The 26,557-nt window shown below is 46.0% G+C and overlaps 2 protein-coding genes across 2 annotated transcripts; both read left to right on the plus strand.

Annotated features, from left to right (window-relative positions):
• Positions 1–2,523: 2,523 nt before the first annotated feature.
• On the plus strand, positions 2,524–7,136 carry PtA15_9A246 (uncharacterized protein; the record flags this gene model as incomplete). Its single annotated transcript, XM_053172435.1, has 13 exons — positions 2,524–2,617; positions 2,895–3,002; positions 3,121–3,270; positions 3,366–3,577; positions 3,679–5,330; positions 5,444–5,823; positions 5,916–6,036; positions 6,128–6,193; positions 6,275–6,294; positions 6,370–6,524; positions 6,636–6,780; positions 6,883–6,943; positions 7,076–7,136. 13 exons carry the CDS (start codon positions 2,524–2,526, stop codon positions 7,134–7,136), a joined length of 3,225 nt encoding a protein of 1,074 aa, XP_053023676.1.
• Positions 7,137–17,714: 10,578 nt separating this feature from the next.
• PtA15_9A247 (uncharacterized protein) lies at positions 17,715–18,393 on the plus strand (the record flags this gene model as incomplete). The annotated part of the gene is made up of 3 exons (XM_053172436.1): positions 17,715–17,732; positions 17,794–18,072; positions 18,157–18,393. The coding sequence occupies 3 exons, from the start codon at positions 17,715–17,717 to the stop codon at positions 18,391–18,393; spliced, it is 534 nt and encodes a 177-aa protein (XP_053023677.1).
• Between the last annotated feature and the right edge of the window lie 8,164 nt (positions 18,394–26,557).

Consider the following 26,557-nt stretch of genomic DNA (forward strand, 5'->3'; position numbering starts at 1 on the left):
AATCAGATAGAATACATATGAGGGATTTACTGATGAGAAAGTATGAAATGAATTAGGTTGGCCACGACGGACGAACGGGCCAACAACTGCCTGTATGGCAGTGGCAAGAGAGCTTATGTAGGTACACCAAGTCAGACTAGACGGCTGAGCTGCGGTCTACGCCTGAGGAGATAGACTCCAGCCGATCAGGATTCGTCATCTTGGTGGACATGAAAGCAGACGGGAGTCTACCGGCTACGTAAGCGGGACTCTTCTGCACTATTGTCAAAATAGGTCGTCTGGGCGAGAGAACAGATGCTAGATCAAGGTCCCGCGACCAACGTCTGATAGAGAGTTCTGCTCGGAACGGGGCCGAGAGGAAGAGCGGCAAGATGCTTGGGATCAAGCTTGGAGGAGCAGTTGAGGATCGGCTTGATTGTGGACACGCCCATCCATCATTCCTCAGTCAGGGGCACACATTTTAGCAAAAATGAGAAAGCGAACAAGAAACCCAAGTATGGATGGCCCACAGCAGAGAAAAGGAGCATTATAGTTTGTTTGAAAAAAATAAAAATAAAAAATACAACAATCTAGTGCCTATCGTCTCTCAAATATATGAAGACGGTCACCGGGTTTGGGCACTAAAAGAACGGATGTTCTGGTAGGCCATTTTGGCGGCACGGTAGGATGAATGCAAGCCAATCGATAGATATGAACTATTCAGGCTAGCCAAGATGGCTCATGGTCACTGCAGTGTGCTCTTGTCAAGTGAGGAGCTGTTTCTGTAGTCCTGCAGACCTTGAGGGGGCATTGGGTGAGATCGTCGAAGGGAATATCTGAACGAGCACTTACCAGCCATGTTAGGGTGAGAGAAGCTCAGCAGATGGGTGCCAGGAATCGACCGCGAGGGGGCCGAGGGAGGTGTTGTCTCGAGGAAGAGAGTCAGATGCGAGGAAGAGTTGAACGGGAGCTCGGCCACAGGTTTTGTATCGCCTCATCAGCCCTCACGGGGCTTGACGGGGACTCTACCTCGTAAATCCACAATGACAACACCAATCAACCACATTTATAATCCGATCTACAAAATCGCCGATCCTGCGGATATGTAGAGTCCACAGATATCACCTGCCGTAAATCGACCTCACACTCTTAACAACGCTGCCGCTGGGGGACTGGCGGGCGGGCCAAAAGAGCGGCCCGTGGTTACGCGATGGATGTAAAATGTGCGTCTTCAGATAAAAATACGTTTTTTCACAAGGCCTACCCTGGTCAGCCCAAAAGCGACATTTGTGCTGTCGGAGATGAAGCTGAGCCCGAAAACCCACTGGCGCGGATGATGAGCTGAGCGGTAATGAGCCTGAAAAAATCTATTCAGAATCCAGATGAAAGGTAAACATGAGGGGCAGCAGAGCCACCATCAGATACAAGTGAAGGGAAAAAGCTTACAACAACAGTTCTTCGTCAAGTCTTGAAGTCTTGCAGTTGTTCCCTAGGAACATCATCAAAAATATCTTTGTCAATTGGGTTTAATTGCTGCTTGTGACCCTTTTTCTATTCTGACCTTCAGTTCCAGCATTTAGAGGACTACATACTGCTCTCCTTCCTCTTGATTCTCGAATAGTGGATATTTCGATCAGAGAGTTGGAAAGTCATCTATGTTTGCATTTTGTGAGTTGACCGACAGACTATGTAGTTTGCCCCTCTTAATGACGAGTCCCATCCCACTGGCCATCCTTGATGCCAATCGCCGAAACTTCAATTGCCTTCTGCGTTTGGGTTGAACCTCTTTACGGCTCCCCATATAAACAGTCGGCTCAACTTCCTGTCGGCCTGCAGACTCTGAACTTTATTATTCTTTTCATTGACGAAGCGTCTTCTTTCTCGCCAGTACTCCGACTCCTCAAACTCGGAACTGCTCGGACCATGACGTTAGTGTAGTTTTAGTCACCAAAACAGATGTCTTCTATCTTAATTGACTCTCTTCTGACCTCTGGTTCGATTTGCTTGGTTTTCCAACAACATTCGCCGATATATAACTGTCATTCGCTGAGTCCCTCCAGGTGTCTTCTCGAAGGGAAGCTTCCACAACTCAGACTGATTTTGTAGTTCTCACAGCTCTCGACGATTCAGCTCCTCTTGAAAGCGCACAGCCAGTCAGAGCTGGTTCCCCTTTTGGAAAACTGCTGCCTTTGCCGCAGATCATACACATCCCGACCGGGACCGACCATAGACCATTATCATACAGAAAAATAGAAAGCTGTACGACTACAGCTGGACATCCGGTTTCAAAGATAGAGACCTTCGACCTTGTTTGAACAACTTTCACACCCTGTTATCACCCGACGGAATGAGATCGACCCGCTGAGGCTGAGGAACCACCACACAAACAAAGGAGCTAAAAGCTGGATTGGATGGATCATATCGCCCAATCTGTTTCTTCTCCCGCATCGCTCATCCCCCCCGGTACCTCCCGCTCCACCTCCAGTCTCATTACCATCATCAGGGATCGACAGTTTCAGTGTTGTACCCAGGCTCAGCACCGCCATGAGGAACATGTCCTTCCAGCACACCAAATCCCTCGTTGTCAGCTCATTTAACCGCGTCAGGAAGTCAAGAAATACCATCCCCGTGCTTAAAGGTCTGTCGAGCTAATCTGTTCAGTCGATTCATTACATCTCAACACTACGTGCGTCAGACATGTTGCTTAAGGGCAAATAATGTTGCCCTCTGAATTCAAAAGAATTGCTGCAGATTGCTCAAGCAAGGGTTGCATTGGCAGAGCAAATGCTGCAGCAGCCAACTCTCCGCCTTGATTAATTGAGCCACTCACCCGCACCAAGGCGCATGTTAAATCACTTACTCTGCTGGGAATTACGTCTAAAGCTGACCTAAATAATAATTGAACATTCTTCTAGGAACATTATCATATTTGCTTTTCTTTATCCTGTTCTTCCTGAAACCCTTTCAGCGCTTATTTCCAAACCCGATAACGGGAAGCAGTGCCGTATTGATAACCATTGTTGGTAAGTTTTATTCATCTCATCTCTTTTTTGGTTCTTGCGGAGTTGCGAATCCCTCTGCCCTCATTATGAGAAACTGGCTAATAGTATAACTCTATCGGATCATAATTATCTTCTGTAGGCTTTCCCGGATGGTCAGTTGACGCATGCTTAGACACGCTCTTCCTTGGTATGCTCGGGGCCGGAATAGGAGGGGTCAATTACCTTATCCTAGGCCAACTGGCTCCCTATCCCGTTGCCCAAGCGGTCGTGTTTTTTCCAATTCTTTACAGTAAGTGAACCTTAAGTTGTTCTCTCAGTAATCAGTTCCAAGCCACTCTTACTTCTGTCACTGAATGTTGAATGGCTTTATAATGTCACGACCAGTTTTCGCTATCATCAAGACGAAGAATCCCAAATATCTCGTCTTGTCATTGATTTGCATTTCCATGAGTTGGAATGGTGTCTACAACTCCACCTCAAGCCCCAATCGACAATATTCACCCGAATTGTTAGAAAGCTACCTCCAAACTTATGCCTGGGCTGCTGCGATAGTCGTTTTCGTTAACGTTTTCGTACTCCCTCATTCAAGTGAAGCAGTTAGGTCCTTTTTCTTATCCTCCAACAAGTGATTTCCTCAATTCAAGATATTGCGCCTTCGAGTTTGATTCGACGTTTCTGGAAACCATCCAATCCACAGGAACTTCGGACAACCCTTGTTCACTCCATCGACCATATCCGAACGCTGGCCTTCCTAATTAAAAAGACGTATTGGTGCACAATCACCGATGAAGAATCCAAGGTTCGGGATAACTTGGTTCAATCAATCCGGGCGGATTTTCACATCTTGCAAGCCAAACTAAATCGGACGTTCCTACGGATCACATATTCGAAATGGTCAGGGGACGATTACAAGAAAATGGTACAGCTCACCAAATCGATGCAACAATCTTTGATCTCGACTCATTCCAACTTGAACAATATGAAGCAATCTGAAGCCAAGATTTTTATCGATCAAGTCATGGCAACAGGATACGTAAATTCGGACCTGCTACGGAAGTATGTCTATGTGGGCCTCACAGAAGTCCAGAGAGAGCTAGCTTTAGGATCCGAATCAGCCCCATTTGCGCTTAAGGAGATGGAGTTGCTGAAAGATATTAGCATTGAACGCCTTTCAAAAAGTGAACCACAACCGTCCGCCTATTCCAGGCCTCGAGTTTACACAATAGGTCACGCCATCGGAAGAAATCCAGCAGCTCAAGCAGCTTCCGCCGAACTGACGGATATGCAAAACCAAATTGCGCTCGAGATATCGGAACCTCAAGCAACTGCTGCGTCCCATCAATCTCCCGGAGATCGGGAAAGTCCTTCTACGAACTGCTATTCACCGAACAATTATGATTTTACTGCGCTTGCCTATCAAACCACACCGGCGAGTCTGCCGAACAGGGCACAGTCTGCCCAGGTGAATTTCTCGATTCGTCAGCACTGGAACAACTCGCAAATGCTTCAACACGAGGTCATCGGCCAAATCTATCAATCGGGAAAAATTTATCATCCTCGAGAACCATTGCTTATCGACTCGATTACCACTGCATTCAGAAGGGATTTCTTGGCAAGTGAACATTGCGATGATAACGGAAGACATCATTCCGAGATCATCAGCACTGCATACAAACATTCGTCCCTCCTTCAACCAATCTTATCTCCAGTCGATGGTCTATCCCGAGATCCATCTCACGAAGAGTTCTCCGGAACATTCGAAAAAACACAGCTGAATGAGTATAACAATGACGAGTTACAGCGCTCCTTACTCAGGACATTCTCGCATTCGTACATCATGGGCATGTTTCTCGAGGACCTCATTGAGCTGAGGGAATTCGTCATGGGCACACAAGGTGACGGAAATCCTCGGCGGAAGAAGTTTCATACCACTTTCTGGTTACCCCTGAAAGCGCGTCTCGGCTGTCGGATCCAACGCCACTCAGCAAATGATCCCAGATTGTCGACTGATCAAAGCCCCGAGGAAGAAATGTCGATGCGAGAAGCGCTTGAAACACTGAAGGGCAAGCAATATGTACCAATCAAGATGCCTCTATTCGAACGCGTCCTTCTGATTGAAAAGCTGCTAAGGAGCCCCGACAGTATCTGTGCATTCAAAGTGGCATGTGCGGTCACCACGCTTGCGGTACTGTATTGGTGCGACTCAACGCGCGAATTCGCGCAGAAATACAACCTCAACACGGCCGTAATCACCCTAGTCGTCTCCATCACTCCTACCTTAGGGCAGAGTTGGTTGAGCTTCACGCTGCAGATCAGTGGACAAGGAATGGGTTTGCTATATGGAATGATGTGAGTCGAATTGCCCCAGATCTACCATGTCGTTGACTTAGGCCTCGCACTCTGTCCCCTTGTTACTCCGCTGAAACCTGCTGGCCCGCTTTTTCGATGATCATCAATTTTAGCGCGTTAGAAGTCTTCAAAAACGTCGGAGGTTACAAGTACAATCCGTATGGGATAATCGCCGCGATGGCTCTGTTTGCAGTACCGATGAATTTTGTACTCTACACGAATCCGAAGCTTTTTGTCATGTCCCTTTTGGCAATGAATTCTGCCGGAACCCTAGTTTATCCGATCTATCTAAACCAGAGTATCCCGTATGATTCGCCTCCTTACCGGATGGGTAAAAGTCTCACTTCGCTGGCAATTGCCATCGGCATCGTAACCTTCCTCCAGCTCTTTGTCTTGAGGAATCCGGCTCGAAGGACGCTGCGGAAGGCGATGGCTAAGGTGATGAAGGCCAACACAGCATATACAGTCATCTTACAGGCTTATGTTTCGTCAAGTTGAGTCGATTGGAATGACCTCAGATCAGACCGTGGATTTCTTGAAACTTATGCGCTTCAATCTTTGCCCTGGCCCTACAACGCATGTTAGCCATACCAATTGATCCTAGTCATCGACCATCGGCGAAAGCGATCCAGAGAGTTGCCAAAGATTTGACGAAGCGAGAAGCTCGTATTCAAGCCGACATCACCGCGCTGATGCCTTTGATGAAGTGAGGGAGGGGTTCAATCAGCTTTACTGTACAAATCTGCGATCAGGATTTGTTCATGTGTTCCTTTGTTATCTTCACTTGTATTTCACAGATTTGCAAGTGTCGAGCCGGCCTTTGGCAAGCCTTTTCATGCAGCCGAGTATCTGAAAATCGCCAGGTAAGTAGCAAACACACCCCAAGGCTTGCAGTTAAGAGCTATATGTATGAACTGACATTGATGCCTTCTCTGTTCACTCAGAGCCAACCAATTGATTTTGGGTGAGTATCAAGAAAATAACTCATGAACACAGAAGACGTCCTGACTCGGGTCCTTGACTAAACATTGCTCTTCAGATCGAAATCGTGATGCTCGCATTGCGATCGGAACAAGACCTTTGCCCACGAGAATCATGACCGAGTTTGTCGAAAAGCTGGCACCCTACCGACGTCCAACACTGTCCCGGATCAAGACTTCGTTGTATCTCTGTACATCCACTCTCCAATCGAAGGTACATCAAAATCCCTTTCTGGCACTTCAAAGTTCTTCCATGGAATCCACAACCCGTCGGATAGATTCCCGGACAGGCTAACTAACAAAAACATTACTGTAAACAATCTAGTTTCCTTTACCCGAGATTTACAATGTCGCTGGTAACCAGGAATTCGGCCAGGAAATCATACACGATGCATTGGTTTTGGCTTGTCGATTGGCAAGCTCACCGGAAGGCTTACAGCTAGTCAAAAGCAAAGAACTGACACGGTATTGTAAGATTCATACATCCTCCTGTTTGCTTCTTCAAGGAGTTTCTCCTTTCTAGGGCCTAGCTACTTGTGTCTGACTGAAGGTTCATTTTGGATGGGACACAGGGCTTTATCTATCTAGTATTAATAGTGGGTTTGCGCAACTCGAGTGCATTCAAGAATCCGCGTAAGTGGGGGTTGAACTTAGCAAACCGTCTTTCTTTATCTGCCAAGAATCTTCATCGAAATGCAACACAAACTCGCTAAACCTTTGCCCTCGGCCTTGCTTTTGCCGATTTGATTACCTATGCCAAAACAGAAAGAAGATCTTCGGGAGGCTCGAGGATGAGACATTCAATTACTATCAAGAAGTTTCTTAGAGTTTCATCCACATTCATCATTCAAATCAATCCTTTGATTCGTTTTTCAGGGTCTCCGTATCTGAGGCTTCAACATTTTGGTTTATTCCGTAGAAAGAGTGCCTGCAATTGTTTCCGGTTCATTGGTATCATTATGTCCCCTTTTTCCGGATCAACTCCTTACAGCCTCTGATTACAAACCAGGATAGCCAATCAACAGTTTTCTCTGTCCGGTAGTCTTGTTTTTATTTCTGCATCTTATTTATTTAACTACTTGGTAACTGTCCTTAAATGTTGTATATATTGTAGGTTGTATTTGTAGACGGTTTCACTAATTTCAAAATTGTATCAGGAATCTTCATAATACTGTGTCTTGGCATCAATTGTTCATTGGTGATATTTCAAATTGCAAATTAAACTTCTAGACTCTAGAAATGTTTGGATTGTGTTACAATTTTTATGATTTTTGCCTTTACATACTTGCTTTGATAATGGAGGACTTGCCGCCGATCTGGACTGCCAGATTAATTCAGATTTTGCAGGGGAATCTAGGTCCCCGAAGATCCCCGAAGTGATCCCCCTGCAAACTCTGAAATTCCAGATCTATTCAAAATTGACTTCCCGCCGATCTGGAAACCCACATTTTCCCAGATTTTGCAGGGAAATCTAGGCAGATCTAGGATTTGGGACAATAAATCCCAGATTTCCCCGCAAAATCTAGAAAAATCTGAGTTCCCAGATTGACAGGAAGTCCTCCAATGAGTACATATTTTGGCTTCTCAGTTTATTAGTTTGGTTTGCCCTCTGCACAGACAACTTATACAAAACAGGCTTCTCTTACAATATCAGAGGTTTTCAACATTGAAAATCATCTCCCCAGCAAGACCGTAACCACCACTGTGAAAAAAACTCAAGAAACTACTGCCAGTTGACATGCAATATTACAAATGCGCCTTTGTAATATTGCATGTCAACTGGCAGCAGTTTCTTGAGTTTTTTTCACAGTGTTGGAAGTAGTCATTTGTCAACACCTGAGAACCAAGGATGTTCTTGAGTGTTGGATTCTTTGGGTTGTTTGATCAATTGTCTGTAGGCCAGGAATTGGGCCCAGACAATTGGTGGTCCTTGGGACAAATCTACCGGTCAGAAGTTTGTTATCGGACATCTTTTGAGGTATGACGAGAGGCTTTTGAGGAAGGGTGATAAGGGGAAAGGAAGAAATACGGGGGGAAAAGCAAAAAAAAAAAAACAGGATTGAAGAAAAGAAGCGGGCGGGACGGATTGCTAAGGTTGAGGATCAAGAACTTGAGGGATAAAAAAGTCCCTACCAACTTTTCAGCTTGTATTGCTAAGCTTTGAGATGAGACCAACCTTGGTTGTGTGGTTTTGGTTGATCAGACCAGTGTAAACACCTGCAAAGTGTTTGCTGCACGATACAAGGTTCCAATGTCTAGCTCTAGCTCTACTCAAAACTCCTAAGTGGCTATTACGGTTCTTGCTTATTGGTGATGTGAGATTTGTCGGTTGGATGTTTGGAGAATAGAGCAAGAGAGGAAAAAAAAAACGGCTTGCCAGCGGACTACTGTGGCTTGTCAAATGTGAGTGACTACGGGGCTCTTCCTGATGGTGGACTACTGGTTGGATTTCTTGTCCTTTGCCGGTTACAGATGGTAAAAAAAAACAAGCTACTCTAGTGAGATAGGCTCATAACCTGTTAAGAGTGAAGCTTGCAATAATGGATGATTTTCTCATGAAGGTAGGAAATCACACTTTATAGTCTATGTACAAACATCTGTGACATGTGTTGTAGTCAAGATATAGGACTATTTCCCAAACATGATGGCGCTGATTGGGGGATTTAACACACAGATGCTTGAACCAGAGACAAATGATTCTTGGCCTCTAGAGCCTGGGGTTTAATATTGACAGCAATTCCATTTGAGTGATGATTCTTGTATGGAAAACCTCCATACATCACTTTTGCATACTGTGAAAACCCATTCATTAACCTTTCCACATAGGACCTTAAATGAGAGGCAATGGTCATTAATTGGTGTCTATACTTTGCCCCTTCCCACACCAAATTTAAGTCTGACTGATCCACCAATGGATGTGTTAATGGTTTATCTGCTTGCTATCTAGATTGAATTTCTTCAGATCAAAATCCACAATGCATGTTTCACTTGTTACAAATCACAAGACAAAACTTCCCAAGTCATAATCAAACTGCGCAACAATGAATCACCAATGCTTGGCTCACGTTAACTGAAGATTACCCTTCCTATCACCTCCATCTGGCCCCTAACTCAATTTTTACTCAAAAGGAATAATAGAATGTGATGGTTCTTGGTCTTCAGGGTTTTAAAACCTGCAGCGGCGCAGCGGCCTTGACCTCTAGTAGAATGATCTAAAGTAACAATAAAAACTCTCTTCCATAGAGAATTACTGACAGCCAACTTACATAATAGTGGAGAAGGGATTCAATCAAGCAGACTTGATGGAGTGGACTTTGTTGTTGTTCATGAGCTCACAACCTGTTGAATTAAAGAGCAATGCTGTAGCCAACATTATCCAAGGTATTTATTGGGTGGTGCTGCATATCAAATTGTTCTTCCAATACCCAACAAAAGCAGTATCACAGATTGTATTGGAAAGCCAATAAAATACAGTGGTATTGTGTTGGTAAAAATATGTCTTTTCTGGGTGATGTGGATAAAATCCAATCACTCATCCCAGCAATACATCTTGTATTGGATTGTATTGGTGCTCTGATACAAGCTATTCCAATATGATACCATTACCTTGTATTGTGCTAAAAAACAATCCAATGCCAAAACATGTATTGGACTGTTACAATATTGCACTACAAAATAATGCAGGAGCTCCACTAACAAATAGACCATAGTGGTAATGTATGCAAGGGTTTTTCACAGTATGATAGCACAGCTAGTGCAGTGTTAGCACAAATCTGCTTCAAACTTTGGCTTGCCAGAAACAGCAGGGTTTTGGGTCTTTTAGTTCTATGTCAATTCCTGACAACTAGACTTTCTGATAACTGATGTGGTGTTTTATCAGACAAGTACTGCATTGGTCCAAATTGAGATTTTTTGGTTCAAACACAGGAATTCAACCTTGCAGCGGCAAAGCCGCCTTGGCCTCCAGTATTTCCTAAAGTTTTGTAAATTTCAATTTTGAACCAGCCCCCTATTGTGAACAGGATCAAGTCCCACAATAAATATTCAGACTTACTTCGCGCACTGCAAAAAGCTCTTCGCGCACTGCGCGTGAAGGGCGCAACTTTTTCAAATTATTTTTTGACCAATCAATAGACAAGCTTATTATTGTCCTCTGTGAATTTATTTGGAGTTTTTTGAAGCTTCCTTGTATGCTTAAAAATCCCACCAATAAAAAAAACAAGTACAGCCATTTGGGGACCTGGAATTCATATTCCCACAGGCCAAAAAATCCAATTAATTTATTGAATCATATTTAACATGTATTTAAAAGTTTCAGAACTTTTTGGCCACTTTGTACAAGGACAAGGCTTTCAAAAACCAGTAACTGTTTCTCAAGATATGCCAAAATGCGCCAGTAAGTGGTGAACTTTCCTAATTTTTGAAAGCCTTATTCTTGCACAAAGTGGCCAAAAAATTCTAAAAAGTTTGAATTCATATGTATCATTATTCACTAAATTATTTGGATTTTTTGACTGGTGGGAATATGAATTCCAGGTCCCCAAATGGCTGTACTTGTTTTTTTTATTGGTGGGATTTTTAAGCATACAAGGAAGCTTCAAAAAACTCCAAATAAATTCACAGAGGACAATAATAAGCTTTTCTATTGATTGGTCAAAAAATAATTTGAAAAAGTTGCGCCCTTCACGCGCAGTGCACAAAGTGTTTGCAAACTTCGCGCACTGCACAGTGCGCGAAGAGCTTTTCGCAGTGCGCGAAGTAAGTCCGTAAATATTAAAAACAATATGAGCACATGAATACTATTAACAGGCTCCTACTCCCCCGGGGATTTTCAACCTGCCAATGAGTTTTACTTTTTATTTTTATAAGTGTAATTGAATCTTATGTGGCTGACTACATACATGAAGTAAAGGATGCAAGATGTTAACAGACAAAGGAGTTAAGATCAGAGAGATACGCGGCAACAACTGCCAAAAAGTAATTGGTTGGTGCCTGTTGGTACTAGAGATGGCAAACGGGTACTCGCTGCCGGGTACCCGGTACCCGTTGGCAGGTACCCGTTTGGCCCTACAGGTACCCGCCGGCGGGTGCCGGGTGCGGGTGCGGGTGTCCAGAATTCTGGTGGGAAGGACGGCGGGTACCTGGACGGGTACCCGCCGGTCAGCCGGTCATCGAAGAGGATACCTCTCGATGACCGACTGAACCGGTCATCGAAGAGGATAAAAGCTCACGATGACCGTTCAGCCGGTCATCGAAGAGCCTACAACCTCTCGATGACCGTTCAGCCGGTCATCGAAGAGCCTACAATCTCTCGATGACCGGCTGACCGGTCATCGAAAGGGATACAACCTCTCGATGGCCGGCTGACCGGTCATTGAACAGGATAAAAGCTCTCGATGAACGTTCAGCCGATCATCGAAGAGCCTCCAACCTCTCGATGACCGGTCGGCCGGTCATCGAGGAGGCTACACTCTTGATGACCGGTCGGCCGGTCATCGAGGAGGCTACACTCTCGATGACCGGCTGACCGGTCATCGAAGAGGCTACACTCTCAATGACCGGCTGACCGGTCATCGAAAGGGATACAACCTCTTGATGACCGGCTGACCGGTCATCGAAAAGGATAAAGGCTCTCGATGACCGATCAGCCAGCCATCGAGGAGGATAAAATCTCTCAATGACCGGTCAGCCGGTCATTGAAGGCGCTACAACACCTCTCAGCCGGCCACCGAAGGTGATACCCGGGTACCTGTGCCTGGCACCCGGGTACCTCCCCCTCTGCACCCGGGTACCTCCCATGGCGGGTGCCGGGTGCGGGTGCGGGTGTGAGGAATTTGTGAAAAAACAGGGGGGTACCCGCACCCGCCACAGGTACCCGGGTGCCATATGCCATCTCTAGTTGGTACTCAGCCTCTAAGACAAAGTTCAACTCTGAAGGGCAGATCAAGCTCCGGCTATACTCCTACACCGTGCCGATGCCGGCTCAGGCCGGTCATTGAGCGGGGTATTTAGACTGCCCTGATGACCGGCCAGCACATACATGGAGCGCATGTTCCCGGCCATTGAGGCGATTACTCTTGATGGCCGCTCCATTCCGGTCATTGAGAGGAGCACATTCCCTCTATGGCCAGTTTGTTCTGGTCATTGAGAGGAGTACACTGGCCTGTACCATACAAAATCTGTTTTTCCCGCGCAAGGAAAACAGCTTTCTTTTTTCATTCTGTTTATCAAGCAATAAAAACAGCTCTGCATAAACCTGTACTATAACCACAAGTTCCTTGCTGCAAGAATCTTCTCTGCTTAGACTATGTATGTACATACATACATAACACATATATTAGGGGGTTTCAAAGTAGACCCGTGCGTGCATGCAGGTCACTTTGCATAACCCAGTTTTGCGGGGAGACTGCAAGTCAACATTCAATATTTGAGTTGAACACTGGCTTGCCTTGCCTTGCAAGTGGCATGAGCAGGTCTACTTTGAATCCTGCTAATCAGTCTGAGTTCCTCAACATCAGGCCGATAAACACGTATCGGTCCACAACGGAAGGCAGGAGGGCCAAACCCTAACTTAACTAAGTCCCTCCCAAGGGAGGCCAAAGGACTCCCTCTTGGAGGGACTTATGCCTTACAGGTGATTTTGGCCTAAGAGTCATGCCCCAAATCCTTGCCTTTTTGTGCTCAGGTCCCTGTAAGGTGGTGTGTTTTTGTGATCACCCCGTACATTTTCACTAAGACTCATCAGAAGCGTGGCTATCTCCAGCCACCTTCTGGTGTATTTTCCTCCTTGCCAAACTTGAGATACAGGGGATGTAAACACAAAAAAACTTGTCCTGGCTAGAAGAGATGATTGATCACTGTTTTTCCAACTGGCTCCCTCGGGATTTGGAGTGAATAGCTGAAAATGCATGTTCCCACACGCATCCTGCAGCTTTGTGACATTCTCAGATCTGTCAGAGCAGTGAGTCCTGGATACCTGCCAATTTTTCTTTCCTCAAGGCAAGTGTATGGATTTGCACTAAAAATGCTGTTTTAACCACCACATGGCACATGCATCTGGCTACCCCGACACTGTGAGAATATAGCCCCAGACCCGCAGCAACCTCCTCGGAAGCTAGCGCGGTTAGACCAGACCCACCCGCAGCAATCTCTCAGAGAGCTCGCGCGGATAGACCCAAACCAAGCCCCAGCTGCACAAAGAGGTAAGCCCCTCTAGCAGTCCAGCCAAACCCTAAACCCAAGCTATTGCTGACGAGAGTCGCACGGTCCCTTGTAGACATGGCACTTGCAACGGCAACCGCAAAGGAAAAAGGAAGACCAGACCAAGCCTCCGGGTACGTAGCTGAGCAGAGATAAAGTTGATACGCAGTTCATGCTGACCAACTCTATACTCGACAGAACCCTTGCCCAGCGTATTCGGAACCAGGCGCAAGACTCACTCTTAGCCAGGATTACGGCCAGCACCGACAAAGGTGAGCAGATCTTTCTCACAAGATCGAGAAAGCAGAACAACAGCACTAAAGCAAAGCAAACTATGTTTGCCCATACAGACCCACCCACTGCTCATCCGTATAGACAGGACAAGACCAAGTTATTCATATAACTGGTCCCTGCACAGACTTGTCAGACTTATCACACGTTAGCAAAGCGCAAGCGCAAGCAATCAGGAGCTTTAACCTAGAACTCAGTACAACCTCGTGCTGCTTTCAGGTAAACATTTCTCCTTATTATTTGCTTTCATCATTAAACTTTGTAAATACAAGAAGATTAAAAGAAAGCAATCAATGTTTCAGTTGCTCCAATTCTTTTAGATTTACAGTCTCAAACACGCTCAATTCGATAACCCCAGCAACTGAAAGCAGGACGAGATGGCGAATACTAGAACGCAAGGTACTACCAGCTCGGACAAGACTCCGGCCGCAGCAAAAAGCAATGCCTATAGCCCAGACAAGGACCATGTCAACGTCCCCAAATTCGACGGATCCAACTTTCCGCTATGGGAGCGCAAAATCAAAATGCATCTGCGACCCCGACACCTGGAAAATTACCTGGATGAACCTTTGTCGAAAGAGCCTGACGACGATGAACAACAAGAGGCGCTTAGAACCTGTAGCATCTTGAGCGAAGCCATGTCTAACGCGATATTCACAAGTGTAATCAATGACAACAACGAACAAGATCCTCACAAGATCTGGACAGACATCAAGAATATCTACGCCTCCGACTCATTATTATTGGTATTCCAAGTCTGGAATAAGTGGTTAGATATTCAGTTCAATAAAGACATGAACTCTTACATCACAGAAATGGAAGAAAGTCTAGCAGAATTTAGCTCACTAGGCCTCAAGGTTCCCAACGTGCTGGTTGGATGCGGTATTGTCGGTAAAATCACCAAAAGACGGCCAATGTTGATGCAAGCGCTCTTTGCCGATCTCAAGGCGCTTACCAAACCAAAAGAAATAATTGCCAAACTTCGCGATATCGGACGGCACAAAACCTCCACGAAAAGAAAGTTTGTTGAAGACTCAGAACAATCGTCTACTGCACTAGCCACCGGCCCTACTCATCGCCGCAAGAAACCTAGCAATCAAATTATTTGATGCAGTGGTGGTAAGCACAACCCTCGAGCCACTACACACACCGAAGACACCTGTTGGACCATACACCCAACCACTCGCCCACCAGACAAGCCACTCATGGAGCACAAAAGACCCGACAAGAGGCAGCGCACCTCATACCACACCACAGCCAATGATGCTGAAGAGGAGCAGGCGCATCACGCCATAGTCCGACCCTCTTTCACCTACAACGCGACGACTCCCTCCGCACCTGTGCTCTCGACAATCCTCGATTCAGGAGCAAGTAATCATATGCTAAACTCACTAGCTTATTTCGCGGACACGACACCGGTTCACATTAGCATAGCCACTGGAACTGGGAAATTGGACTTGACAGCCGTGGCCCGGGGCACAGCCACTCTCAGCCTCCCCTCGGGACAGCTGCTAACCTTACGGGATGCTCTCTTCGTACCGAAGCTCACGCGCAACCTTGTGTCTATGATGCAGTTACTCGACCGTAAGGCTGTGATCTCTGAGTCCAACGGCAGCTTTGAAGTTCGGATAGACAACAATAAGCCATTCAAAGTGCACATCGGTAATGATCTACTAGAGATTGCGGGCGTGGCACCCCCTCGAGACCTGGTGGTCAATATGAACACAACGGTCTCGCCCCCCCTCACGGATTTTCAGAAGTGGCATAATTGCCTCGGTCACGCAAGCTCCGGTAGAATTCAGCAAGCCATTCCGGACAAGATCAGCCTTGTCAAAACCCACTCATGCACAGCTTGCATGCAAGGGAAGCTGACTAGGCTTCCATGCAGTGGCCACTTCAAGGCAGCCGATGATCCGCTTAGTGTAATTCACGCCGACATCGTTGGTCCCATCTCGCCTCCAACGAATGGAGGTGCCAGGTATTTCCTGACGCTCGTAGATCAGTGCACCGGCTATATCCACACGGTGATCCTTAAAGAGAAAAGCCAGGCGACGCAGTCCATCCTTGACTTTTGGGTGTTTTTTGAACAGCAGACCGGTCACAAATTGAAGAAATTGATCTCGGACAGGGGTGGAGAGTTCGTCAATGGCACGCTCGGTGATTATCTTAAGGCTGAAGGTATCCAGCATAATGTAGCCCCGCCCTACACTCCCCAGAACAACGGGGTGGCCGAGCGAGCAAATCGGACAATCATCAACATGACAAGGTGTCTGATGATGCAGGCCAATATGGCCCCCGAATGGTGGGCGGAAGCAGTGCAAACGGCCACAGCAACGACCAACTGCCTACCGCTGCTTGCCAGAAGCAAATCCTCGCCGATAGAACTAATGTTCAAGATCAGACCAAACATAACGTTCTTCAGGCCGTTTGGTTGCAGGGTCTGGATAGTCAAACCGAAGCAGAAGAGAGATTTGAAGTTCGCCTCAATATCTTGGGAGGGCATACTCTTGGGATACAACAATGATTATTCCTCCTATAGGGTCTATCGGGTGGAAGATCGAGCTATTGTCACGGTCAAGCACTTGTACTTTGACGAAACCACGTTCCCGGAATGTTCAGCCCTCAAAAAAAGCCACACACCTCTTGGACCCGCGAAGCTGCCATCTTTCAAGCACGACGACCCTATGCCTTTTAGCGAGGAGGACACTCAGGAAGAACCACAAGAGGGTGCGATGGATATTGTCGAGGAAGAGCGTCAATTGGACGAAATCGTACATCAGCTTTGATCAATCACCCCTCCTGCTGAACATGCGTCAACAAGCACGCCGGGCAGACTGCCGCCAGTTGCTAGCCGCTATGAGTGGACCACAGCACCGCCAGCAAAGGAGATTGCCAGCGCAATCAACCCGAGCAACATCGTGAACGGAAAAAGGAACCGTCAAGCTTTCTTAATTGAGATTGAAATAGACCCTAAAACTCATAAGCAAGCCATGAACTGCAAAGATCGCAAAAACTGGATCAAAGCTGAACTGAAGGAAATTTCTAATAAGCTCAAGCATGAAGTCTGGAACGTGAGACAACGGCGGGGCAATGATGAACCCATTCCGGCCACGTGGGCTTACCGCCGTAAACTGGGAGCTGATAACGAAGTCATTGAATTTAAAGCCCGTATATGCGCTCAGGGCTTCCGCCAAATCCATGGTAGAAACTTTAATGTAATATACGCACCGACCGGAAAAGCGGCATCTCTGCGGCTCTTGATCTCCTTCGCCGTGAACAACGGCTTGCTTATTCACCAACTGAACGTCCGTAGTGCATTTCTAACCTGCCCACTTGAAGAAAAAGTCACCCTCCTGCCGCCGCAGGGCTATGAATGCTCCCCCAACTCAGTCCTAGAACTGAAGAAGGCTATCTACGGCCTCCGGCAAGCGCCGCTAGCGTGGTACAAGAGACTCACGACGTATCTCAAGACACTGGACTTCAACATTTCACTCTCCGACCCGTGTGTGTTTTGAAGACGCGAGAAGCAAGGCCGGCCGGCAACCTGGCTTTTTGCGCATGTCGATGACATTGTGATCATTAGCCGTGACCCACTAGTTTTCAAGATGGAGATGGAGCGCGAGTTTGAGATCAAGTACCCGGGCGAAGCCGAGTTCCTTCTTGGCATGAACATCAAGCGCTTTCCGTATGGTCTCCAAATAAACCAGACGCAATATGTGGAGAGGAAGCTAGTCGAATTTGGTCTCGACAAGGAGCACCCGGCTTCCTGTCCACTCAACCCCAAAGAACGCCAAGAAGATTAAAAGAAAGCAATCAATGTTTCAGTTGCTCCAATTCTTTTAGACACGTCCATACTGCGAATACATGGATGACCCGAGAGTCATAATTTGACCTCGCTCAGCCTCCCGCAACCATGTTACACAACTTGGGAGTTTACATGTCCTTGTACCTCAAGTTCGCGCGGGCCCGCTGACTTACTCCTCTCAGCCCAGACGGATATCCGTCCCTGGATCAAGGGCTTTGGATCCTCCTGGCTTGCTCGAAAACCACCAAGTTACATGTTGCCCTTGCCGTGGTTTCCTCAAAAAATATCAATACTATGGCACCAAGTCGTCGGAATCGTCAACTTGGCGGAAGCTCCATGCTGCTCAATGGACCCAGACGGCCAGGACGATTCCAAGCCTCAAGGCCCCGCACAAATCCCCAAGACGAGGCCACTCGCATTGCCGCATCAACCCAACTCGCCGAGGATTTTGGGATGCTTCCACCACGTGATATAAGGCCAACTCACATCCCTACTCCAGCAGACAATGATGAACAAAATAACTTGGATTTTGATCAGCATCATACTGGAGATCAAGAGGCCTACCAACCTGCCATTGCGCATGCTAGATATCACCGCCTTCAACAATATGCCGCAATACGACAACAGCGAAGCGAAGAATGGCAGCAGCTTGTCAACCAAGCAACAGCAACATACCTATTCTGCCAGCAGTCGAGTCACAACTGGACATCTGTCAAGTTCCCAGAATGTGTTCCCTACAACTGCACCTGCCCACCAGGGGCTATACATCATCGATCAGTTGACTTGATTGGCCTACCGGGTAAGTCAATCATAGTTCTTGTCACTCTTCCAATAGGAATATTAATTTTTCATTCTTGAATCTGAAAAGAGCAATATGTAGCGTTTCAAATTCCCTTCTGCAAATGTACATCTGACGTGATCCGACTCCTACACTATGGATTCCTTGCAAGCTTGGCTAAGAAACCACAAACAGCCTTTTCTGTTGGTCTTATCCAGTTCCACGACGCTCTCTGGCAAGCATCAGCTATATCAACAGCATCATTCATTAAAGGCCTTTCAACCTTTCTGGATTCCCAACACCAACAGCCAATGTTGGCTTGAGGAAGCAAGAAGTGAAGACAGCTCCGAGTACCGTTCTCGCATAGCAAAGACTTGTATAGTAAGATTAAATTAGCAAAGGATCATCTATTTGAGCAAGGATTTAACTACTCCACCAGTCAAATGTGGGCTGCTCAATGTCCCTGATGCTTTGGCCCTAATGAAAATGAGCAAAAAGCCGACCCCCAAGAGCCGGACTTCATTCTTGCAATGGACAGCAACTATCAGCAAAGGCACTATGCGCACGCTGTGGTGAACAAAAGAGATCACTGCGCAGAATTGTCAGGACCTCCGCTGCTCCAAGATGATTCCCGGGTAAAGTCGGGTGATCTGGGAAACTCCTCTCCGCTCCGCAAGTACGTGTAGGGGCATCATGATCCAAGAGAATGAGTTAAGTAACATATAAATAACCTCAAAGATACGTAGAAAAGCCGCAATCCACCGTAAAATCCGCCATAAAGTACACACAGAACAACTCCGCCATAAGTAAAAAATCATATTCCTCCGTAAAGAATCCGTAACCAAGTAATAATAAGAACAATCCCAGATCAATGGATGGATTGATGGGGGGAAAAACTCCCTCCCCCATCTCCGTGCAAAAAGAGAAAACCATGTGAGAAAGAAAACCATCCTCCTCTGCCCGCCTCTCACGCACGCCATCCGCCAAGCCCCGCTCCCACAACCACGCACGTCATCCACCCTAGAGATGGCACTTGGGTACCCGGCACCCGCCAGCAGGTACCCGGAACACCCGCTCAGCACCCGCCGGCGGGTGCCGGTGTTCAGTTTTTGGGCAGGAAAAAAACGGGTACCCATCCGGGTACCCGTCCATCTTGGTGGGCCAGATGGATCGGAGGGATCTCTCCACTTGAAGAGGTGGGAGGTGTACATACCACCTCAAGCGGAGCAATCCCTCCGCCCAGAGGTGTGTACACCTCCTCAACCGGAGGGACTCCTCGACCGGAGGAGTCCCTCCGGTCGAAAAGCTTGTGCACCTCTTTGACTGGAGGGATCCCTCCGGTCAAGGAGGTACTATACCCCTGGGAATCCGGGAGGAATCCCCGGGTCAGCGAGTATATTGATGACCGGGAGTATTCCCTCCCGGTCATCGATATCATCAATGGCTGGGAGGACTTCCTCCCGGTCATCGATATCATCAATGGCTGGGAGGACTTCCTCCCGGTCATCAATAAATAATCAATGGCTGGGAGGACTCCCTCCGGGTCATTGATATAATTGATGGCTGGGAGGACTTCCTCCCGGTCATCAATATACTCGCTGCGATGACCGGGAGGAAGTCCTCCCTCCCGGCCATCGCGATGAGCTTGCTGACTGTGGTAAGCCCTCTCGGTCAGCAAGTGTATGTATTGCTGACCGGGAGGGATTTCTCACCGGCAGTGAGTATATCAGAGCAGGTACCCGCCCCTGCACCCGCCAGCAGGTACCCGGTATACCCGCCGAGCACACGCCGGCGGGTGCCGGGTGCGGGTGCGGGTGTTGAGATTTTGCAAAATTTCAGGCGGGTACCCGCACCCGCGGTGGGTACCCGGGTGCGAGAGGCCATCTCTAATCCGCCCATTCCGCTCTCACACGGATCTTCTGTCTACATCACCGCACGTCATCGCCCATCGTCGGACTCCTCTTGCCTTAGCTTCCTCGCCCCTGTCTAGCCTTCAATGCCGGGATCCCACACGCCGCCTCCGCCCCAGCTACGCCCGCTGACGTAGCCCGCTTTGGCTGCCACGGCTTCCCCCGGTCACAGCCTATACTATCCAGTCCGCGCCGGCCTGCTTAAGTTGAGTCCAGCTCCGCCGTTGAGCTCCGCCGCCACTGCACTGCTGACATAACCCCGCGCTCTGCCTCATGAACATTTTCCGCACTGTGCCGCTCCGCGCCAGCCTTGCGGAATCCGCAGCCCGCAACCTCCGCAAACCTGTGCGGACTAATCCGGGTCCCCGACCCGATTTTAGCATCACAACGCTAGCAAAGACTCCCCGCTTGACAATCAGTACCCACCAATCTTTCTCCGGCCGTCGGAGATCAGTTCAAGTACCACACTATGCGAGGAAACAGAGGTCCATGTAGCCAGTATTGATGTAAGCATTCAAGGTACTCATCTGATATATCTATGGTCTACTCCTCATTTACTAACAACTTGTGCTTATCATTTAACCAACCCCAGGACCCATGTGCAAAGTCGCAAAAAGTTGCTGAAGACACCCGGGATGTAACCACTTGGGAAAAGTGTGATGACAGCGGGATTTTTGGGAGTGCATGCCGGCACAATGTCCCATTGCTGTATGCCAATATATTCAAGACCGGTGAAAAGTAGGTCTACTCTTCATGAACCAAATTCGCATTACACTAAGACTACTGTTTGTTTGCACATTAATTCAGGCTTTATTACCCAGTCTCTGTGCTCAGAAGACTGTTTGCCAATTTTCCTGAATCAAAAATAGGAATCCTGTATGATATTGGCTGCCAGTTAGAGACTCATATCAAAAAGGTAAATTCTTCTATCCTCTATGGCACATTTCAATTACCTGATATTGTTAAAATGATCAACAGCGCAGGTTTTTTGTTGACAAGCAATCAAGTTTGTTATTTGGAACTTCAGTGTTCCACTCCTATGTCCATGAATGGTCGTGTCAGGTGAAATATAATCCAAGGCTTAATAAGTGGTGGGGACTATTGGATGGAGAAGGACTGGAATGATTATGGTCTTTCTTGTCTCCCCTCATACCCTTGCTTTGTGTTTCTACTTGGCTTCACAGGTTGAATGCAATTCATGCACTATCTCAATACTATGCCAAAGAGTTGAATGAATCAGCAGGTTTGTACAATACATTTAATTTCAATCATTATGTTATATAAACCTACATTTTTGCATTCAATCTAAATCCTTGCTTTATCTGACAGTAGAATGGCTTCAAAGGAAGCTATTGATGGCGTGTAGCACCATTGAAATATCTCTTGAAGCCCTGGAAGTGCTTCGTCAGCTACCAATTCTCAACGACCCAAACCGCGGAAATTACACAAATGAGTTCTTTCAATGCCAATGGGATAATGAGCAAGCGTATCATTGGGAAACAAATGGTTCGTTCCGGGAAAAGCAAGAGAAGGAACTTGGTCGACTGCTGCGGATGGAAGATCAGTTAGAAGCGGAATGGTCTGAAAACACAAAAAATGTAGCAGAAGCAATTCAACGGGCACAAATGGCTTCAACACTCTCACAGGAAATTGTGGCACAGCGAATGAAAGTTGGGAATGCCGTGTTTCTTCTCAACTTAACTAGTTTGTCACTCTGTTTTGTTGTTAAATTGAACTGTCCTATGATTTGTGCACTCTTTCTGATTTTTACCCAATTCAGAGACTCAACGAGACGATCTGCTCAAAATATGGCACACTAAAACTGAGATGCGACAACGTTTCCTGGATTTAGTCTTGGAAAAGGGGCCTTTGACCCAAGTTTCTCGTCCAGGGGAGCAATCATCACTTGGTATGTGATGCTATCTAATCAACAAGCTAAGGAAATGGGCAGTGAAAGTAACAAATAGTCCACAATTTAGGAACTAGGATGCAACAGAAAATATTGGAAGCAATACAAAAGCGGGCCAAACAACTAAATAAGGTTTTGAACAAATACAACAAACGAGTGCGAGGTTTTGCGCAAAGCTTCCCTGACCAACCTCACCCACAAGAAATCAATTACACACAGCTAATGCAACTTGAATCCAAAGATTCCTTCTGGAACAATGGGCTTTTTACCAATCAGAATGAGCCATGGGCTGTAAACCCAAATACTCAAAAGGGAATTAGAATTCTGGCATCCCTCAATTGTGGTCTGGAGGAGAAGCGTCGCATTGGCTGGGAGGTACAAAGAGCAATGAAATGGGTGATCCAGGAGCATAATGACTTGAAGAGTTTAATTGCCGAGTTCTCTGGTCCTATACAGCCCAATAAAAAATTTTCAGTACTAACCAAGCATCCCATCCTGCAATTGTTAACACTGGAAAGACGAATACTAGCGTGTAAGGCACTGGTGCATTCAAAATTTATCCGGATCTGCCACCTCCAAATTATTTGGAATGAACATTTCCTTCAAGTTCTTGCCGATACCACCCACCAACTTGACAACAAGACAATTCGCAGCCAATGGTCGTTCCAAATGTCTACCCTTGCCCTAGATGTCTCACAGATACCTGGCGACAATGACAACCTCCTGGCTGCTCTAGAAGATCGTCTACCTGAACCAGTTCCTCAAGAAAGACATCCAGTTGATCCTGTTCCTCAGGATGATGGTGAAAATGATGATGATGATGATACAATGGATGAGAACACTTACCTAAATGATGTTGAGGAGATGGTACATGAGAATATGATAGAAGAACTTGCAAATGACGTCACTACCATGGATGATGTGTAAATAGCTCTTTATCAGTTTTCTATATAAATTATCTTGTGAAATTCACATGTTTTGGTTGTGTTGAGCTTGCTTCAGAAAGAACATCATGGATGCACCATATATATCTAAAAAAAAAAAACTTGAGAATCATACCAATCAATGAATAGAGTTGCTATGCAGGGACATTAAAGTGCACTGGGAAATGTTGCAACTAGATTTGATCTTAAGCTGTCAAATAAAACTGTTCAATTTCAACCTCCAGTTTAATAAACTGATATTGTTTCAAAAATGGAATTTATGCTCCATTTGTTAGCATTATATATTTATTGCAGTATTAAAAACAACACCATTACAACTTGTACAATTTTGTTTTGATAAGTTTGTTTTATGTTGTATTTTTATATCAAACTTGCATATCACACTAACATTCATGGCCTTTGTCTTTTTTTTTGTCAGCTTTGTAAAGATTGGTGCAGTTATTGGTTGAAAATTTCATAAAGCTATACCTGTTACTTTCAAGCAGTTAGATATATTTCTTGTGAAATTTGGTGAGCAAGAAGAAAGCAGATGTCTATCATTAGTTCATTTTCAACCTTTAATTTATCCAAGACATTGAACTATCAACAAGTGTTTGAATATTGCTTTAACTTGCAAGTATTCAAACAGTCTTGACAACCCAATATTTCTCAATTGTTGTTATTTGTTGGAATTCACAGGATATATACAATGATACATCCTGTGCCACACATTAATCTAAGTTGACCGTTAAATGAACAGACACCTGACAAAAACATTTCTCCATCATTGCATTGCAGGCCATTACACCACAATCAAACCTATTTTAACAGCTAATTTTTATAAATTTAGTAAAATTCATAGTAAGATTTTGTACAGCCAAGTTTCCTAAGTAAAGATCAAATCTCCAGCAAGCAAAATATAACCAAGTCCAAGATTCAGTGAATTTGGACCTTGTCCAAAAGATTGAGTAAAACTTATGACAATGCTCATCCAAAATAAGTAGGCCTGCATTAAGATTCAATGTTCAGCCCAGACTTTACAATGGGAGAAAAGGGATAAGATGATGTTGCATGATGTTGTTGAACATTTGCATCAGCTAAACAATTATCCTATTGATCTGCATGAAATATTTAGTTCTTTGACAACATCTATCCAAGTTACAGTGACTGACTGAAATCCAAATCCAATTGTAAACATATTGATCTTTAAGTCTGAGATGCAGGCTTGCTGAACTGGTGATATTGGTACAGAAGCAACCAATTGAACCTGCTCTCTTCTGAAGGCAAGTTCTTGTTGAAGTGGCAGGTTGGCCAGAACTCCCTACCGCAGGTCATCACTCATAACTTGGCCAATGATAGTGCAGAATCCAGACCCAACCTCAATCAAATCTTTCGTGTCATGCTTGTGTCATGATCTTCAATAAAAGCCACAATCACATTGAATTCATCTTCTGTCCCGAGTTCTTCTTGAAATCCAAAAATCACATCCTTGGCTCAGAAGTTGGATTACAAGGAATTTGCTTGGAGATTCCACACAGGTGTATTCACATTATACTATGAGCCTTGTGTGCACGAGCTAGAAAGCTTAGAATTCTTTTTCTAGTTGGAATACTATGAGGACAAACATGAAGCTTGTCTAATAAAATTGTGTCTATTACACAAGCATGCAACAAGCAGGGGTAGCTTTGCAGGATAGAGAATGAGCGGGATTGTAATTGAATGACCAGGGAGTGGTAATCAAGGATAAGCAGGCAAACATGACAAATTGAACAAAAGCGAACAGAAGAATTAGGCTGTGGTAGGATTGTGATCTTTGCCAGTCCTTGCACTGGGGTCAGATGGAGAACACCGGTTTGATGAATATATCCCACCTAATGAATCGAGTGAGTCTCCAGGTGGAGAACTACCATTTTGAGATGAGTTTACTCGATACTCATGACCACATGTCAAACATTTTTTGGTAGGGCCTGGACCCCAGCAAGGTTCTTCCTCGCCGGCTGCACTAGCAACCAGTCAAATCCGTTTCTCTTGAATTTCTCACAAGAAAATGCGGACCTCCACAATCTTCTGTCCCTGTGTAGGGGTCTTAAGCCACTCTTCCCGGAAAGCAGGTGCAGCTGAGATTTGAAGCCAATACCCCGCTACCTACAAGTTGTGTTCTGTTTCAGTCCAGGGCCAATCAGTCAAGACACCCCCTGTCTCATGCTCTACACCAAATTTCATTATTGTAAGCACATTGAGGGTGTTTGGCTAACAGCAAACTGACTTACCAGCAAATTTTGACATGGTGCTAGTGAGCTGCAAGAGCAGGGACTTCAGAGAGTCTGTGGTGAGAAAGGCAGTCAGTTCAACTGAACTCCAGACGTTTCAAGAACAGCGGGCTGGGGTTTGACAAGACCTTCCAAGCTGCGGCAACTTGACTAATATTAACGCCAGTTATGTAGGCTTGAAGCCTGGCTGGATAATGGTTTATACCATTGTTATCAGTGATGAATTTGGTGTTCAGCGGCGGCGCCAGGGGTAGTTTGAAAAAGCTGGAAGCTGTGAGAACCCAAATGTTTAGACACAGCAAAAAAAACTAGCTCGCAGGAGCAGCTCTTTGCTACATTCAGGGCCTGAAGGAAGTCTAACTTAGCTAATTCCCTCCTCCTTTGGCCTCCTTCAGAGGGTCCCTGCGGGACGGCATCCCCCCTCCACAAAGAGAGGGGCTTAGTTAAGTTAGGAAGGAAGTGTCAGATCAAAACAGCGCTGAGCAATGTTGATTCAGATTGAATGGTCTGACCTCCTTAGCCATTTGTCCATTTCCCTGCCCGCTTGCTCCCACCAAATCCTGGGACAAACTGTCCCTCGGGTGATGGCCGAATCAACAGGAAGCCTTACAGAGGGGACAGAAGTCAATCCAGGTTGGATAGGATTGTAATCACCGTCGCTCGAATTATCCATTGCCAACTCTTTGGCAGTGAGGCCGGCTTCGCCTCAGCGGACAGTTCGACGACGAGTGGACTTCAGAGGGCCAGTATCTACCAATGATTGAACAGAAGGCTCTCCGGATTCCTCGATCGGTCCGAGGCGGACCGATCAAGTTATATCAGGTGGAAAGAGAGGAGGATTCCTCTCGGACCTATATGATACACTGCAAGAAAAACTCTAGAAACTACTTGCAGTTGAGATGCAAGATCTCAAGGCAAGCTGTGCCTCATGCAAGAATCAAGCACTGGTTGATTCCATGCACATTATCTAATTTATGCAAGAGTGAGTCTAAGGTACAAGAAACTAAGTACAGGAGTTGATACCTGTGCAAATCCCCCTTTCAAGTTCAAATTCCCCTTTCATGTGAACATACCCCTTTCATGTGCACATACCCCTTTCATGTGCACATACCCCTTTCATGTGCACATACCCCTTTCATGTGCACATACCCCTTTCATGTG

The sequence above is a fragment of the Puccinia triticina genome, chromosome 9A, assembly GCF_026914185.1.
Source record: "Puccinia triticina chromosome 9A, complete sequence".
NCBI classification, from domain to species: domain Eukaryota; kingdom Fungi; phylum Basidiomycota; class Pucciniomycetes; order Pucciniales; family Pucciniaceae; genus Puccinia; species Puccinia triticina.